This window comes from Echinops telfairi, unplaced genomic scaffold (genome assembly GCF_000313985.2).
Source record: "Echinops telfairi isolate 266 unplaced genomic scaffold, ASM31398v2 ScPeMD7_7458;HRSCAF=8496, whole genome shotgun sequence".
Taxonomy (NCBI): Eukaryota; Metazoa; Chordata; class Mammalia; order Afrosoricida; family Tenrecidae; genus Echinops; species Echinops telfairi.
In genome coordinates, this window is record NW_022111358.1 from 11,909,089 (window position 1) to 11,928,916 (window position 19,828).

At 38.9% G+C, this 19,828-nt stretch overlaps 1 protein-coding gene across 9 annotated transcripts in view; it reads left to right on the forward strand.

Annotated features, from left to right (window-relative positions):
- Positions 1-19,828, forward strand: part of ACACA (acetyl-CoA carboxylase alpha) — a 332,267-nt gene that overhangs the window by 227,898 nt on the left and 84,541 nt on the right. For all 9 annotated transcript variants that reach the window (XM_045299999.1, XM_045299998.1, XM_045300000.1 and 6 more), the window contains 6 exons: positions 1,724-1,765; positions 2,959-3,174; positions 3,923-4,078; positions 5,676-5,879; positions 10,776-10,931; positions 12,594-12,740. In XM_045299999.1, the coding sequence (XP_045155934.1) occupies positions 1,724-1,765; positions 2,959-3,174; positions 3,923-4,078; positions 5,676-5,879; positions 10,776-10,931; positions 12,594-12,740 (921 nt within the window). The remainder of the gene's footprint in view (positions 1-1,723; positions 1,766-2,958; positions 3,175-3,922; positions 4,079-5,675; positions 5,880-10,775; positions 10,932-12,593; positions 12,741-19,828) is intronic.

Below are 19,828 nucleotides of genomic sequence, written 5' to 3' on the forward strand. Positions count from 1 at the left end.
CAGTTAATAACTGACAGAATAGAAGAGTGTGTCCTTAGAGTTTGTATTATCACGGCCCTTGACTTTTATTTCAGAGAGTGTCATAGAGGATTTCGTTATCCTCCCTTTTTTTGTCACTTTACTTTTTGAGGTAATGCTCTGAAAGCCTTACCTCTAGAATAAAACCAAAACTGGACTGTACAAAGCCATGGGCATGGAGTTTGACAGTTCAGCTGCACATCTTTCTGTGTCACCTTGAAAAGGCCTCCTGATCTTCATGTTCAGTGGGGGTCAGAATTTAGAACAAAACACCACCAGGAAAAGATCAATCCAATGTCAAATCTACCTTCACAAAAGACTTTCAGAGATTCTCAACAGGACAAGTGGTTCCCCCAGGCTTGGTAAATGAGCTCCTAGAAGCCCATGAAATGTAGTTTTATAGTTAAAATGCCAAGGAAAATGTAAATTGATTTATCAATCATGAAAACTTTAAGGTGAGGGTAAGGTGAATAACTGGAAAGTATTCAGAGAATTTTTAATAAATAAAAGAACCACAGATTTTCAGCTTGAGTTTCACTTTGTTAGTTGTTTATTCTCTTCCCCCCCCCCTCCTCCTTTGCAGTCTCGGTTTTCCATTTTCCCTCATCAAAGAGAAATCCTGTATATAGGACACTTGGTTGATAGCCTAACTAGAGAGGTCTAGGAGAACGGGCATGGACACTGGCATCAAAGAGACCCCAGTTAACATTCTGGCTCCTCTTCTGTAAAAGGGGGACCATGATACCTACCTTGTGAGAATGCTGAGAGAATTTGATGGGACAGCACCTGAGAGTGCATGGCACCTGGAAGGCTTTCCGTCCATCTTCTCTCTGTGGTTCCTAAAGCTTTTTGAGCGGGAGCAGGTCTTTCTGCTTTGTAACAAGTATTTGATTATATTGCTCGCATAATAAAGAAGATGTCTAATGAAACCTCCTATAGAGGCAAACAGTAATGACTTGATTCCAGCTTCCCATCCGAGAAACAGGGATATTTGATGTTAATAAGTTAAGTTTCAGAAACTAATGAACTCTGCTAATTGAATTTATCTTTGTTAATTAATAAGGTTCTAGTAAATTAGTTGTTTTCTTGCTAATGCCCTGCAAAAGAGCGGTAAGAACTGATGATTACAAGTTCACTAGTTCCACCCCATTCTTTTCTGTATGTATAGTGATAGTGACCAAAGTAGCACCTTGTACTTTCCTTTGTCTTGAAATGTTATTGTTTAAACCCTTAAAATTATTGACTTGAGAATGAACGTGAAAAAACCTGGATGGGGGATTTTCTGTGTCGCTGACTAGTTACACTTTAAGTGTTTAAGGAGAAACTTGGGAAATCAGTCCAGTAACTACGTTTGCAATGGCTGTAGCATAAGGGCGTATTGGCTTTATTTGCCAGGTGTGCCAAGAGTAGCATCCCACTTAGAGATGAAAAACACAAATATTTTCTCCCGCCCTGTGCGCACTCCCCTCACCCCCTCCAGTCCCCAGAGAGGGTACATATTGAAGTTAGATTAGTAGGTTAGTGAATCTCACATTTAGAGGTGGGGTCATTAGCCGGAGGATCATTCATATTCCCTGGATTAAGCTTAGGTAAGGAGTGTGTTTTCTAAGTAACTATCTTCTTGGCTACTTCTGTATTGTTTGTGTACCCCTAAAGAGCCTCATCTTTGAAAGACTGACACATTCTTTCCCCTTCTTTAACACAGAGAGAATTCCCAAAATTTTTCACATTCCGAGCAAGAGATAAGGTAAGGATTGATTCCTGTCTTTTTTTCCTTTAATCTTTTTTAAACACCCAAGATGACTTATTGTTGCCGTATGCTCTTATAGCCATCTTCTGTTCTCTAATGGAACTTGTGTTTCCTTTTGTTTCATAAGCTCCCTAGAACTAGAGAAGATTCCCTTCTGAAAGAAGGGTTTAAGAAACAGTCAAAAGTGGGTTGAGCAACCCAATAAAGGTGATACCTTTCATAAGCATTTCTGTTCTTTTGAGTGATCCTCATGAGGTGATCTTGAAGGACTACTCCCGATACTTACAGTAGGACTGTGCTTGCCACCTACAGACAGTCAGTCTGCTCAGCTCTGTATCTGTTTGTTTTTCAATTCTAAAGTAAATAATTTAAAGCCATATTGTATTTTTCCTGTTACCAGCTTATAGTTTTGGTGCTCTCTCTCCATTCATTTGAAGCATATGCTGGAAAAACCATTTAGTTTCAGAAAAGCAAAAATAAATTTATTAATACAACTTTTTATTATTGTCTTAAATACTTTTATTAGGGACTCCTACATCTCTTACCACGATCCACACAATCATCCATTGTGTCAAGCACATTTTTACACATAACTGCCATCATTTTCCAAGCATTTTCTTTCTACTTGGGCCCTTGATATCAGTTCCTCATTTTTTTACCACGCCCCCCGCCCCCTGCCTCCCTCATGAACCCTTGACAAGTTATAGATTATTATTTTCATATCTTACATCATCCTCCGTCGCACTTCACCCGCTTTTCTGTTGTTCATCCCCTTTGATACAACTTTTTAAAAGGGTACATAAGTAGTTATATAGCTATTGATATTATATGTTCAAAAACCAAGTACCTCTTTAAATATATGTTTGTTGTATATTTCTGGTTCTTTTGACTGTCTCAGAAATGGTGGCATATAAAACAAGGACCTTGCCCATAACCATTTAAGACGAATTGAATAGGCCAAACACTGACATGTGAAATAGATATTCATGTGAAGTAGTCCATGGTTAAATGTCAAAAATGAATTATATAAAACATGGCGTGCTACAGGATTTCTGTGGGAATGGATGCTTTAGTGCCTCATCTTACTTAAGCCGTAGCTCCTTTTTGTTGCTCATCAGCACGCCACAGCTTATCTTAACAGTGTTGTAACTGCCTGCCCTGACCGTTTCTCCTCCCACTCTTGTGCTCAGTTTGAAGAGGATCGAATATATCGTCACTTGGAACCTGCCCTGGCTTTTCAGTTGGAACTTAATCGGATGAGAAATTTTGACCTCACTGCCATCCCATGTGCTAATCACAAGATGCACCTATATCTAGGGGCTGCCAAAGTAGAAGTGGGCACAGAAGTGACAGACTACAGATTCTTTGTGCGGGCAATCATCCGGCACTCTGACCTGGTCACCAAGGTGGGTGCTGTCTTTTAGCGTGAAGTTACTCCTGAGGGAAGGGACAGAAGAGCAGGCATGGTTCAAAAAACGGTCACCATTTTTTTGAGTAAGGCTATTCTATCCCACTCTCCACTAATCAGGAGTAGTCTGTGAGTCACTTCTCTCACAGAATTAACCTTGTTTTCATACAGGGCTTTCCCTCAACTTTTATTTTGCTTTTTCTTGGAAATGGAATCATAATAATTCTCACTTAAGAAAAGGAGCAGCGTACTAGCCAGGGGGAGGGGGTGGAGAATCCGTTAAAGTTGAGTGATAATAGTGAGATGATAAGGAGAAAGGCTAGGGAAAAAGTGACTGCGTGGTAAGCCTGTCCAGGTGTATGGGCAGTGACTGTACGTAGCAGGGCACTTACTGGTGTATCATTACTGCCTTCTTTAGCCATTGCTCTCCTTTCTAAACTGGTTTAGCCCTCTTTGGCGGATGAGAAATGTACTTGGGGCCACAGCTCTGAGGTGGTCCAGCGTCTTCACCCATTGGAGGGCAACGATATACTGAGGCAACTAGGAAGGGGCTTGCAGGGATTCTCTCTGACCTTCGCCTGTTCATGCTGTCTGTGATTATTGGGCTGCTAGAGAAAATGGTAAATCATGTCAACAGGTACACTGTGATTCATGACATACTACTATACTAGGTAAGTAATTTTTAACAACTGTTCTAAAATATCTCCTTTAAATACATTAATGTGGATGCTGGCCTTCCTGCACAGGAAGCTTCTTTTGAATATCTACAAAATGAAGGGGAGCGGCTGCTCCTGGAAGCCATGGATGAATTGGAAGTCGCTTTTAACAATACAAATGTCCGTACTGACTGTAACCACATCTTCCTCAACTTTGTGCCCACAGTCATCATGGACCCGTCTAAGGTACATTTCTCCTCCACTTTGTTACCAACACTAACCAGCACACGCATAGCAGTTAATTCAGATTTCCTCACAACTGGCTACCCCTGTTCAATTGAACAAGTCCTTAATCTTTGACGTTTACAGGTTGTCTGTAAGCCTGGCTTTCTAGGATGCTGGAGAAAATTTGGTGTAGCCAGAGAAAGCAGAGTTCAAAAATGAAGGTGGTTCTGTGATATCATACTGATTATTTAGAGGCAGTACAAAAACGTGCACAGCCTCGTTTCTTCCACGAGTACCTGTTTGATGATATTTGCTATGATAGTGCCCTGCTTTACATAATTTCCTAGGATTTCTCACCAAGAATAAATATTTGGTGGTTTTGAGGCATTTTGGCAAACTTTTATGGACTTTTATAGTTCGTGTGAGAACCGCTGAGTATATTACTACTTCAGTAAACTCAGTGCTACTTGCCAGCTGACTTTAGCAAGGGAATGTGCCTTCCCAATATGCATAATTTATTTCTCTCTAGCATTTTTCACCGAGAATGTGGTTGATAGGAATTTCACATGTACTGTGTGTCTTTCTTCACTGTTGTTATATTCTAAAATGTATTCTGTATCATTTAAGGAAAGAAAGCAAGGTGTGTCTGCACTTGACCTTTTGTCCCAGGTGTAATCAAGGCAAACTGCTGTGTTTCTGTTTCCTTAAACTTTGGGTGGGTGGGTGGGGGTTTCTCTGTAATATTCTGGAGTTTTGGATAGAAGGGCCTTTGTCTTCCTTTCTTAAAATCAGTTATAGGCCTGATCGTATGCTTTTAACATTTTGTTAATAAAGCATTTTAGAAAGATTTCATAATTTTTTTATACCTTTATCAGCCTGCAGCTGTATTGTGTGGTGGGGTGGGATGCAGTGTGGGGAGGGGAGCTTTACTTTAGTATGTGAATAAGGAAACATCGTGTCTAAAGCCTGTTAGTTAAAATACTCTCAGAAGCTTAACCTGGGAGTGTCAGATTACCTTGACATAAAGTTTAGAGGAGCATCTTTTCATCTCCCAAATCTCAGTCAGACTTGGAAATGACCAGGCTTCAGACTCTCTTCTAAAGAACTTTCTAGCACCACCTAAAAATTGCCTTTCGTTAATTTGTGCAATTTACTAAGGGGCATATATTACAAAGTTTAATAAAATTGTATGGAAAAAGCTCATGGTGGTAATTGCTATGTTGATTTAAGGCCCTCTAAGTGCAATGAAACATTGTTACTATGCATATAAATGCTACTTAATAGCTGTTTAACTAGAGATTTTATTCTTATTTGGGGATTTCCCTTAAATCCCAGGGCTTGTAATTTTGGGTATTGTGGATCTTGGATATAAACCTGAGTATGAATATAATTGGGGAAAAGAGAACACCTCTCAAATGCCAGGCCAGCATGAACTCTTCCAGGACTTGTTTCAGGCTCAAGGAGGGCTGGGAAAAAGCTAGCTGACCTCTTTTTTGTAAGGACTGTGTATAGCATATATCTTTAGAAACTGGTTCCTTTTCCCTAAAATAGGCAGTCCCAAAACAGGTCCTAGTTACAGAGTATTTAAGTTTTGTGTTTGGTGATGTGTCTGTGTCAGATTGAAGAATCTGTGCGGAGCATGGTTATGCGCTATGGAAGTCGGCTGTGGAAATTGCGCGTCCTCCAGGCAGAACTGAAAATCAACATTCGCCTGACACCAACTGGAAAAGCAATTCCCATTCGCCTCTTCCTGACAAATGAGTCCGGCTATTACTTGGACATCAGCCTGTACAAGGAAGTGACTGACTCCAGGACGGCACAGGTACAGCAGTCAGACAGACACCTTAGACGTTGGTCCCACAATTAAGTCATTTGTCCTTGGAATGGAAGATTCAGACTCGTAAATCCCGTTGATTTGCCTAGTACATTTCTCCTCTTATCAGCTTAGATGGTTGTATGAATTGGAAAAACTTAATTTGTCTTTTAAGGTAACCTTTTTACTGCTAACTGCAGGGTTGGCAGTTCAAATCCACCAGCTCCTCCTCGGGGGAGAAAAAGATGAGGCTGTCTGTTCCTATAAAGATTCATTGCCTCAGAAACCCTGTACATGGAATTGACTTGATGGCAGTGGGTTTGGTTTTTAGATGCTCTTAATCGTGGATTTTATGAAATCCTCCGCCTTATGTGTTGTTGAGCACTAACAGATGCTAAGTGACCCTGGCTCAAGAGGTATGTCTGCCAATTAGGGCTCTTTCAGAGGACTCTTAGGCCAGGTCAACAGTCTACTCTTCTCTGATGTGATTCATCCTTTATTCTGCTTTCACACTCGCTAGACTACACTTGGGTAAGTAAGGAAAGGAGAATTATAGACTATGCCGCTTGCTTTTATCTCAAAGAAGGGAAATCTCAGCATAGTATAGTGTTTTAGGTGTCATATAAAAGCTACCTCAAAACAAGAAGTGACTTTATCATATTTTCATATTTACTCATTATTGTTCATTCATTTATACCTTTCCCAAAAGTTCACCTAGGCTTCATTAAAGATTGTCACCTTTCCTTCAAAGAGTTTAAGTATTAAATTATCTACAAACTAGCAAAGAAGCAAACTTTTAACACTCCCACCTTTTTTTTCCCCTCCCTTAGTTAGAAATATGGGAAGAAAGGGGGTCTTTTAGTCGATTGATTCTATAATAACAGAATGCCATTGGTCTGTTTTCCATGATACTAGATTTAGGTTGTTTCACAATTGCTCATGTCTTTTTACAAACTGGGTGGTTATTTTAGGTCTTTGGCTTGAACTTGGGAAGTGCCATCCTTCTGATTAAAGGTTACACTTGCTCCAGTATGCATAGTAGTGAGGCCTTTCTCAGTCTACTCTCTGTACTGGGTGCAGGAACACCTTAAGTGACCTTTGTTTTTATCTGTGCCCGATTAAATCTAGGAAGAGAGATAGGCAAAGCCCTTTTTGGGGGGTGGGAGTGTGCAGGCAGTCTTTTGAAGATGAATTTGAAAAGTCTGAGTCTAGACAGTTGTCAGAGTGACCTTTCTTTTTGTGCTTTGACTCCCAGTGAGATGGCTAGAGAAATCTATCCCGTGAGAAGTGAACAGTTAAACAGAGAGTGCACAAACATGAGAGGGGTGGCGAGCCAGAGAAAAAGTATTCAATAATTTTTGCTACATTTGATGTATTTCAGGACAGCCTTAAAGACATTTTCAGTCTAAGCCTTTCTTGGGCAGGGATGTTTTTAATTAACTTCTACAATGGCTTCAAGGCAGGTCTATTCGTGTGAAAAATAAGATGGCCACTTGAGATTTTAATGATTTTGATAAATATGTTTGTTCTTCGTAATAACTTTTCCCTCCCCCCTTCTTTTTACTAGAAAACCCTCAGATTTCCCCCATGTTGGCTAGTAGTGACACAGGGGCATCAAAGGCTTAGACCCCTTCAATCAGACTTTGGTTCTGTGCCCACACAAAATATCTCCTCAGTAAGCATCGGAAAGAGTGAGCCAGCTTCCTCTTAAGGGAGAACTCCTTTTACTGTGGGTCCTGAATATTTAACAAGCCCTGAAAGAAGAAAGTTCTCCCTTAGGCTCTATAGTAGAGAGAGTTCAGAAGCCACTACTGCAGATGAACTAACTTGTGTACCCATGACTGGAGGAAGGAACTTATAAAAGGAGCAGCCTCCTAGCCCACCTTTGGGGTCTAATGCTTACTTGGGCTCATAGTCAACTTGCTTTTCCTTTTGTTTGCTTCAGTCAATTATAGGAATTTAAGATAATACAGAACCGTCTGTACCACTGTTAAATTTGTTCATCAATTTAATGTTTCTTGACCATTTATAGTATGTCAAGTGCTTTAGATATCAAAACACTCTCTTCCCTCAACAAATTTACATCATATAGGGTTGATGGAAGTAGAGAAATAGATTCTCTCTCTATGGTATGGTAAACATATAATATTAGCTGAATTGCAAGGGAGCAACTGTATATGGCTCAGGGAATCCTTTTTGATGGCCTCTGGCAAAAGGTATGTGACACATAACATGCATATTTTCATGAACTTGTAAAACATCGTTACTAATTTTTAATTGTATTCACGATGGTAGGAGATGCGAACCTATGTTAACATCAGTAGCTGAAATTCCTCGGTCCTTCAGAGGCTGTGATTATTACCAACTTCTTGCCTCCAGCACATTCATTTATTCTGCCAATAAGGAGCAAGGTTAACTTGCTTGAGTTTTTTTTTGTTTTATTTTCCTTTTATGGTCTTGGGTGGTAATGGCTATAATGAACACTGATATTGGGTAGTCAGAGTGTAGAGAAGAGATTTGGGTAATCCATTGCATTCAATTGATTTCCAATGTCCTGCGGGAAATAGACAATTTTCAAATAACTTTTAAAAATAGACATTTTAAGATAACTTTTATTACGGTTTAATTTACATATAATCTGCCCCCATTTTATGTGTGCAGTTGAGTGCGTTCTGAAAACTATGTTCACCTATGTAATCTCTCCATAATCGTGATGGACAACACTTTTCCTCACCCCAAAAAGGTCTGTCTTTGTGGTAAAAAAAAAAAGCCCTCTTTGTGGTAAGAAATTTAGGGACCAGCACCAGCTCTAAATTAAAAAACCCACACACTACCCCTTTTAGTCAATTCCAACTCCTAGTGACCCACTAGGACAGTGTAGAATGGCCCCATAGACTTTCCAAAGCTGTGAATGTTTACGGAAGCAAATTGCCACATCTCTCTTCCACAGAGACCTAGTAGATTTGAACAGCTGTTCTTTCTGGTAGCAGCCCCGAGCCAAAGAACCCAGACAGAAAAAATGATTGATAGTGACCTGCTTCCTGTTACTGTAATTAGGACTTTTTTGCCCTAGAATTTGACTGAATCCACAAAATGTACTATTTTCTATCTGGCTTCTTTTGCTCTGCGAAATGTTTTTGAGATTCAACCACGTTGCATGGATTACTGATTTATTCCTTTTCATTGCCAAGTAGAATTCCATTATATGGATATATTGCAATTTTTTATATGTATTTAGCTATTGATGAATAGTTTAGACTTTATTTACAAATCTTTGTCTGGTTGTGCTTTCATTACTCTTGAGTAAATGCATAGGAATGTAATTGCTAGGTCATAATAGATATTATTGACTTTATAAGAAAATTAAAAGCAAACTACAGTGTTTGTACCATTTAAATCACAACTACCAATATGTGGATATTGTACCTACATGGCTTTCTCCAGTCCCCTTTCTCAGTGCACACGGTTATGCTGTTGATGTATGACCAGCATTACTTCATTTCAGAATCTGGCAAAACCCACAGGTCTTATTTTTTTTCTTAGACAGGAATGCAGTCCCAAGAGCCTGCTAATTTTACTTTTCTTATTTGGATTCAGCTTATCTCCTTTGAGTCCAGTTTTGCTATACCAACACCCTGGCCTTACTGAACATTAAAACATTACCTTTTCTACCTTTCACACCCTGAAGACAGTCCTACTTCCTCCTCCCACATGGCGAAACTTCTCCCAGTGGTCCTGTGGAAGGGGACTGGGTGCTCAGTAGCACTTCATGCAGTGCTAGACCAGTTTTGCCTGGCTTGGGCCGTGAGTGACCAGTCAGCAGAAAACACTTTACAGTCACTTCACCGACTGGGCAAAGGGCACTGTGCCCACGGTGTAAGAAAATACTTAATTCTGTGTCTGTCTATCAGGTCTCTGAGCCTATTCATTAATGGTAAACTTATGATTATAATTTTTGGGTCCAGGTAGATACGTGACTGTATCTATTCTGTCCTAATCTCCATTTGTCTTCACTGCACTAGGAATTTATATTTTATGCATTCATACGTAAAGTGCCGAGTTTAGTGTCATATAACCTCTGGGCACTCAATAAATATTAATTGAATTGAAATAATAGCATCGTTTATAAATATTCATAAGCAAATAAAACTATCTAAATACATGGAGTATGAGGTTCTCTTCTAGAAATAGTTGAGTTAAAATGATTAAAAACTGATGTGATTTCATTATGTGACAAGATAGATATTGTAGGAGCTGTTCTGTAGTTGAAGGTATAGTATATTGTGAGGAAAAAATACATGCATATAACTAAAAGCTATGTTTGGTAAATTAACAAGAATTCACTAACTAGACGGATGGTTGGATGATACTCCCTTTTTTAAAATGTTGAAGGCTTTGCGTGTGACCTATAATGTTTATAAAGCACATTCTAATCAAATAGATTCAGGTAGTATGCTAGAATCTTGACCTGGCTTCTTACCATTGGGAAAAGAACAGAATTATCTTTCAGTCCATAGCTAGTCCTCACGTTAAATAGTAGGGCCTGTCCAACCTGGTTAGTGGACATACTTTGTTTTTGAGTACATGGGATTCACTATCACATTAGAAGGCAAGTGATGTCAGTCAGTCCATGAGAAGTGAAATAGATGGTGTTCTTTTTTGTTGATTTTAACTAATTAAAAAGTAAGAGCTGCCTATGGTGTATGGTTAGGTTCGTACTTTTTTTTTTAGTTTGTTGATTTATAGAGAGATTAGAGTACCAAGTACTTAATGTTAAGAGGAATTGCCTAGTAGCTACGCTGTCCACCACCAAAAATCTGTTTCAAGAAAAAAGACCTCTAGATAGCTAACTGCCTTTTTTTACCTGTCACTTAACTCTCATGCCATTTTCTCATTTCCCTGCAGATCATGTTTCAAGCATATGGAGACAAACAGGGACCACTGCATGGAATGTTAATCAACACTCCATATGTGACCAAAGACCTACTTCAATCGAAGAGGTTCCAGGCACAATCCTTAGGGACAACGTACATATATGATATCCCAGAGATGTTTCGGCAGGTAAAGATGGCTAACTTGGGGGCTTCTGACACATTCCAGGGAGGCAAAGTTTTCCTTGGTGTCCCATCTGATGAAGTGCAAAAAGGGGCTGTTTCCAAAGGGCAGAAAATAATCTCGATTCTATTCTCATTTCATTCTTAGTGTGGGTTTTGTAGACCTCCAACTCAGGTATTAAATGGTCCTTTATGGATTAATGGGCGTTAGGGTGAGAATACAAGCCTCCATTGAAGAGAATAAACTGAGACCACATGTCTGTGGTGATAGTCTACAGTGACCTATTTGAGGAGTTATATGAAGGTATAAATTTCCTAGGCTTTCACATTATGAAAATTAAAAAGTAACAAGAATCCATGATTATTATTTTTCTATTCTCCAGATAACCCAGGTTCCTAGCTGATAGCCTATGATAATGTAAGAATCAAAGTAATAACATATACACATGGATAAAAAGTTCATGGTACACAGTTAAAAGTGTCAGTTCTTTTGTAGATGATAGAACAGAACAACTAGCATGAGAAAATATGACATTACGAATATTATCTTCTATATGACCCTAACTTTCTTTGATCTGTGTGGTGAAACCCCTGTGCTGCAGACTTCTTCCATCACTAGGAGGCAAGAAAAGTATATAAAAGCAAAGAATATAGCACATAAAGAGTAAGGTATCAAAGGAATACTGAATTTGGTTCAATAAAACAATTTATGAATGTAGGATTTTTCCAAATCTAGTAAATAGTCACCAATATTACCACATTTGAATTTGAATAAAGCAATACATGTTGCATTATGTAGTCTATAATTCCTATATTACAAATAGAAGAAATTCCTTTTGTGTAACTACTTGTTTACATACAAGTTCCACCTCTTGAAAGATAGTGACTTTTCTCATTTTTTTATCATTGTAGTATTGTTCAGTTTGTTCCCTAATGCCATTGTTATAATTGAAAATTCCATTCTATGCGAGCTTCCTATATGATAGACATAGACACAATGACTAAGACATGTAGGTATACATGAGTCATTTGAGCTTTAAATGTTGCTTTAACAAAAGCAAAAAAGGAACTGAGCCGGTTACCACTTCAGCAGTGATTTGTTTATATGTTGTTGAGACAAATCATGATGTTTTTAAGGTGGAATGTGCCTTGTTTTCTCAAATTGGAACTGAATATATCCATACATTTATATAAAGCCATTCATATATGTGAGCCTATAGTTATGAAAAGATACTAGGAAGAGGAGGATGCTTCCTCTGACCTTCTAGTAAAAGTTTTGATCTTGACTTCCTGTATTTTCTCTGTCTTGCACTCACTTCCTGTCACTTCTGGCCAAGTTTCTCTGGATTTTTTTCCTTTTTCTTTAGCAGGAGTTTATGCCACCTACTTGTTCTGTTTTTTAAATGCCTAGCATATAGCTAAGTCTGTTGTGTTTATCAAGGCTCTCGTGCTGACTTGGAATCGTTCAGGCATGTGAGAAACATGCCTGATTTCTAGCAAGAGTAAAATGAGAACAGGATCTAGATAACTTAGTCAAATACTTAGATTTTAAGCAGAACTCTGGGGGTGGGGGTGAGGTGGGTAGAGCCAACCAGATTGGCCCAATCATTATTGTTGTCAATATTGAAATGTTAATTGAACTGATTAATCAAAATCTTCCCTCAATTAGTCCCTGATCAAACTCTGGGAATCTATGTCTACTCAAGCATTCCTTCCACCACCACCACTGCCTTCTGACATGCTGACATATACTGAGCTGGTACTGGATGATCAAGGTCAGCTGGTCCACATGAACAGGCTTCCAGGAGGAAATGAGGCAAGTAGTTGAATCCTCCCCACTCCTCTTTTTTGTCTCTGTGTTTAGCAGTACCAGCTTTCTATGGAAATGGATATTAAACAGTATTTATTAAGACCGAAGTAGCACAGGCCACGTGGTAATGTTGCTGGTAGAATTCCTTAAAAAGAGAAATAACATCAATTGGATATTGGGGAATAGTTATCTATTTAATTATTAATAGTATTTTGGTTTTGGTGTTGGTTTTTTCCCCAGATATGATAATGGTATTAACATTTTGCTTTATAAAAACAGAATAATATAAAAAGATTTACAAACTAAATGATCTGCGGTCTATGATTTGTTTCAAAATGTGGGGTCTATAACAGGAATATAGGAGCTCTGGTGGTGGTGTGGTTACATGTTGTGCTAGAATCCCTGTGGTCCGCAGTTCAAACCAGCAACACCTAAAGTTTGGGCTTTTTACTCCGGTGAAGTCATAGTCTCAGAAACCCATAAGGGTTTGCTATGAGTCAGCATTGAACTGATGACAGTGAGTTTGGTTTCTGATTTGGTGGTGTAAGTGGTTACACATTAGGCTATGATCCATAAGGTTGGCAGTTCAAAACCATCAGCTGCTCCTTAGGAGAAAGACAGGACGTTTTACTCCCATAAACAGTTATGGTCTTGGAAACTCACAGGGGCAGTTCTACTCTATGAGTCACTATTGACTCAATGACACTGAGTTTGGTTTGGTTTTCTATAGAGATATAGATAAAACAAGTTTGGTCATGGGTTGATACTGGTTTCTCTATTTTAGTATATGTTTGAAATTTTATATAATAATTTCTTTTGCTTTGGTGTTTTCTTTATTTTGGTGCTTATTTGCACTGTTAATATGCATTTTGGGGTATAGTTTCCATGCTCAATTCACTTGATCTGTTGCTCTTATGAACCTAGTTATTTAAACCTAAAAAAGTAACGGAGACACTTTTTTGGATGAGTATCCATAAATTCATTTTCTGTCTTTGGAGTCTTTTCCTGTTGCTCTCGTTAGTTGCTGTCAAGTTGATTGTGACTCATGGCGACCCTGTGTGTTGAGAGTAGAGCTGCTCGTTAGGGGTTTCAAGGCTGCTTCCTTTTCGAAGCAGACAACCAATTGTGGCTTGTCTTCCAAGACCCCTCTGGGTAGGTACTAATTACCAGCCTTTAAGCTCACAGTCAAGTGTTCAACTATTTGCACCAATAGACAATAGTAACAAAACTTGAAAGATGATTTTTGTTTCAATCTTATGATCCTTAGATAAATCTCACTCTTTAGAGTCACTTTACTTGTTTGGGTATTCATCATATCAGACTGGGTAAGCCATTTGTAGACAATGCTGGATTTGTTTGTTTGTTTTTTTCTCCCATTTTGTTTTCTGTCTTTTCTTTCTCTCCCCCAAAATATGACTGTGTATAAGTGTACCGGTAAATACCAACAGTAAATGATTTGGAATTGAGATGGATTTAATCATCAGACCAGATGGAGGAAATCAGACGTATAGGAGATATTCTAATCCAACATCTTGACGAATTGCAGACACGAGGATAGGGAAGGAGAGCGCATGGAATTCTGACTAGAGAGGATGAGTACAGCCAAGAAAAGCTTCTTTGTGCTGCTCTTAAATTCTGAATCCTTAGCCAGTATAGTCTTCAGGGCTGGAAGGGGCACCCTTGTGAACATGGGTGAGGGGGAAAGGGTTTTAACTAATGTAATTAAAACACAAAATGAGATTTTTGGCCACATGAACGCTAGCTACCATCCTATGTGAAACCTCTTGCCATGATCGTTCTCTCCTGCTTTCTCTCTGCTCTCATTCTGTGTTTGAGCGAATGGAGACTGGGGGAATAGTGAAGTCCCAGAGGGACAGAGCTCTGTTCTTGCTGAAATTACAAGCACAGAGCTGCCTAGGCATGAACATGTAGTGTTTACTCTGCCAGTATGAATACAAATAGTCTTATTATACGGGACTTTGTACCCAAAGACCACACACACTTGAGCGCGTGTGCGCGCGCGTGCACACACACAGAAAAAAAGGAATAAAAAATTAAAGGTTTTTTTTAACCCTTTTAAGACCTAACACATCTCGGAAGAAAAGAGGTGTCTTAACCAGCTGTGTGGGAGTGTTGTTGGGAGTGAGCTCAGTGTGCGGGTTATACATTTTCCTTTGCCTAGCATGTATTAAAACTTGAAACCTAGAAAACTTGTTGTTTTTCAGAAATGGCTTCTCTTTTTGCTTTTTGTCAGTTCTCAGTTTCTTTTTGCTTTGTACTTTTTCCTGCTTAGTTGCCTGGTTTTTGTTCTCTATTATTTTTCTTCAGATGATTGACTAGGCTGCAGGCCGAGTGTTAGCTTGCTGTTTCTGAGTCTTTGAGTGAGACTGATGTTCTTTTGTGAGTAGTTAGTGACTAATGCCCAGGATGGCTGGAGAAGTCATTGAATGGCCTTAGCTAACTAGATAATAGGGCGCTGCAGGACAAGAATGAGGTGGGGGCATTAGCTCAAACTGTCTTACCAGTAGCATGAGCATACAATGGAGCATATCCACTAAGAGACTGACCACTCTAAGGATGCAGTTTCAGCAGTCTGAACTCTGAGGGACAGTTAACGTCTAAGAGCTGACGAGGTGTCAGTAGGATGTATGTCTTCATGCTGAGCCCAACTTTATATCAGGGCAAGTTAACTTTCAACTAGTGCAGTTTAATTTTCTTTCGCCAAAGAGACAAGTTTGTCACAAGCCTGGCACTCTACATATTACTTACCCCAAGAATGGTTTGCAGAAGAAAAGAGCTCATGCTGTCCCAAAGAGAATGGGCATCTGAACAGCGCCTTGAAAAATAGCTGTATTTGAAAAGTAAAAACTGCACTGTTAATATCCCGAGAGCCAGGGCGCAATGTAAACGTGTCGACACTATGTAGACACTAAATCCTCACAGTGTGGTGTTCTCCAAAGGTGATGGCTGTGCGAGGTCATCCTGGGGGATGAAGGACTGGAGTGTCTGGGTTTCAAAGCTGGCACATGGATATAAGGAAGAAGGGTGAAACAGGGATTCCCACAGAGTTTTCCCATGAATTGAGAGGCTTACTCCTACTATCAAAGGCAGAAAGCCTGTACTTATCAGACCATCAGCTATATGGATGGCCAGGCTTTCCTTGCTGTTTTTTTCTAGGACAGTAAATAGGTAAAATGGTGATGGAACCGGGATTTGGAACAATTCAGTTCCATTTAGTTTTAGGTAACATGTTTGCCATTTGAGGAAGAATATTGGCTGTTTCAGCAGAGATGTGCCCTGCATTTTGAACATTGGCGACTGTATTTTAGAGACAGGAGAAAGAGAGATTTTCTGATACAGTGTTAGGTACTTTCTCCTTTCTATTTTCCTAGTTGTCCCTTCCAAGTAAAGGAAGCTATGACTGAAGAAATAACTAAGGCACGGTGAAAGATTTAGGAGAAACATTTTTCTTATTGTCAGATTTCAATGGCATTGCATTTAGTATGAATTTAGAGTGGAAGAATTAAGAAAGACCCAGGCCAAACCCGTTAACTTTTACTTGCAAATAGCTCCTCAGAGTTTTGCTTAGGGTTTTTTTTCTTTCAGATTTTTAAAAATGTAGTTTCCAATGTAAAAATTTAGGAAAATGTGATTGCAACTTGGACTACATTGATTTCATTTTCACTTGCTGTGATCCTACACTGTTGGCACTAAATGTAAAAACACAGCTAGATGAATGTGCACTGTTGAGCCTCGACAGAAGAAATGCAGCTCACCAACAGTTCTGCACTTCTTCTTCATTTTGGAGGAATTGTTTTCATTTTCCTGCCACTTTGCTAACCTGTTTGGATCACTTGGTGGAAGATGAAATTGTAGGTGGGAATATATTGAGTAACAGTTCACATCCATTGCAGCTGCTTTTCACGCTAAATCCCATTATTAAAAGGCTTAGACTAAAATCAGGCCAAGAGCTGTAACAGACTTGACAGAGAACAACTTAACTCTGCCTGGTAAGACCAAGAAAACACTACCCTTCTTGAGACTGTTCTTATTTGTTCCAAAACAAGTTATTAGTGGTATTCTTTTTATTTCCTCATAACAGCTTTGTAAACTAGGTCAGGAATCTCTAAACTGGGCAGTGATGAAAGATAGGATAGAAAGGCAATTATTATAGTAACTTTAGGGTGGGTAGAAATATCCTGTTTTCCTTAGCACTTCCAAACAAAGTTTACAAGGTGAACTTCCTTCCCATTACTGGTGTTACAAGGAAAGCAACCGCTCTTTTTAATGTTTTGAGAATGGTGATGTACAAATGTACAAATGTGTTTGACACAATGTATGTATGTAGGGATTGTGATAAGACTTGTACTAGCCCCCGATAAAATGATTTATAAATAAATAAAAGTAACTTCTTGACCCCAAAAAAGTGATTTAACCATGGAAATGTATATATGAATATTATATCAAGAAAACTCTTGGAAAGAAACAAGAAAAAATGGATCTACTCTGTAAACCTCTACCTAATTCACAATAAAAAGGTGTGTGTGTGTGTGTGTGTGTGTGTGTGTGTGTGTGTGTTTAAAGAAAACAGAAAAGGAGCTGTTTCTAGAAGCAGTTATTATAATTTGAAAAGGATTATAATCCAGAAAAGGATATAATCCAGAAAAAGGATCGGTAATCAGAGACTGAAATTATTGCATGGCATTAATTTTTTTCACCTTAAAATTTTTCTAAGAGACAAGTACTGGTAATATTTCAAGTGGAATGCTATTTGATGGCCACCTCCATACCAGCAACCAGACTTGAGAACGATGTTGCCTCTGGGCTTCATTTTTTCAGATGGTCACTAGGTGTCAGGGTTTTTCCTTCTCAGCAACTAGCATTCAAACTGGCCTCTAGGACCTGGTAGTAAAGTATTCCTCCCCTCCTCCCCCGTTTACCTGATGTGGTGGGCTTTGCTGAATGTTCTTCACAATATGTAATTGCATTTTTAATTCTTTGGGTAAGGATCTGTTGAACTCTACACTGTGGCTGTACATATTTTTAGAGGAAACATGTTTTGGGGATAAGGATAATTGAAGGAAGACAAAAGGAATATAGGCACGGTTGAAAGACTATTCTGCTATCCAGTATTTTGGATTTAGTTTTGCTCTGTGTTCTTCAGAGAAATTATAAGGATGGTGAGAATGAGGAATTCAGTTCTAGAAGCGTTGAACTCTACCAATATGCCCATGTTTAATTGTCGATGATTGGCAGTGTACTGATGGCTGATACCACCAAAGCATAGCTTTCCTTTGAGAGATACACACACACACACACACACACATTTCAGACTTATAGTAAACATGACAAATACCCCTATACCTACCAATCAGCTTGAACAATTTGTACAGTTCTCATTGTATTTCTCATTTATACGTTGCTATAATCCTTTGAAATCTTTGAGTACCAAAGAGAAACATTTAGTGGATAAAGAAAGTTGTGTTGATATGATCAGATCTACTTTGAAAGTTAGACCTCTTAATCCAAACCCCAAACCTGGTGCCATCAAGTCTGTTTCAGTTCATCGAGGGTTTCTGAGGCTTTGTCAGTCTTTACAAGAACAGACAGCCTCGTCTTCTTTCTTCTGTGGAGTAGCTGGTGGGCTCAACGCCGATCTTGCAGTTATCATCTCATGCTTACCCAGCAGTGCCGCCAGGTAGCCCTGAAACCCAAACCAAACACACAGCAGCACAAGGACTCTTAACACCCTATTAGGGCACGGTGAAACTGCCCCTGTGTGTTTCTGAGACTGTAACTCTATGGGAGTAGAAAGCCCTGTCTTTTCTCCCTTGGAGGGCTGGTGGTTTCTAACTGCTGGCCTTGCAGAACCACTATTGCGGAACCACTGTGCCATTGGGGCTCCTTCCAGGGACAGCCTTCCCCCTCACCCCACACACACACACACCAAGAAACCTCTTCTTTTTTTTTTCTTTTCTTTTTTTTAGGACCACTATGACTCACTGTCTTACTTCATTCACTTGGCTGACATTTTCATATCCTCAAAGAAATTGTTTGAATTATCATGGACTTGAATTTTAGTAGGACCCAGTATGATCTGAAATTCTCTGACTAGAGGAACTCCTTCCTCAAAACAGAATCAAACGAAGCACCTCTTTCCACTAAGTTATTGCCCATTCATAATATCCCTATAAAACAGAACTGTCTCATAGGGTTTCCAGCACTAGCTTCCACGTCTATCTCCTGAGGAGTGGCTGGTGAATTCAAACTGCCAACCTTTCAGTTAGTAGCCAAACACTTACCACAAAGGGCTCCTGGGACTGGAGAGAATCTGTGTGTTGCTAGACTTACATCAAGGAAGGCCTATTTATCACGAACCTAGAACTCATATATTTTCCTAGTTTGTCATTAGATTGTTATGCATTGTTTTGCTCGGTCAAAGCCTACAATGTGAAGCTAATTTGGATGTACTTTACTGTGTGCTTTTATTTCACGCTGGGTGTAGAAATTGAGTCAGTGTCAGTCTTTTACGTACATCTTGAAGAGAAATATATTCATATACCAAAGCTGAGCTCTGAAACAACTTTTGGGAAATGCAGATCTCAAAAATAGGGCCATGGTCTGTACATTAATTGTTCAACTAATAAAAAAAGAGAGTAGTGGTCCTTGCCACCAGTCTATCCTTGAAGATCGGAGTATGTTTATAAATGCTTTGAGATCCTCAGCAGAAAAGCTTGTGTAGCATTCATTATACGTACATATCTATATTTTGTGTTTGCCTTATTTTTTATCAAGGGCTTTAGAAAACCAGTTTTGAATTCTTTCAGGGCTAGCAAGATAAGACTTACAAATACAGTAAGAATTATGTAACATCTAGTAAGATAGTTTTATTTTAAATTATGTGTTTCTTTATTAACTTTATTCTATGTGAGCATATTCGGCTGCAAATATTTTTATAAAACATTCTTCACAACCAATGTTGGATCCACCATTAGAAAAATATTGAGACTAATTTTGAAAGACATATTTTCCTATCCTGAAATTCCCTCTAATGAATTTCTAATAATGTTCTTTTGGAGTGAGTGTTTTGAATT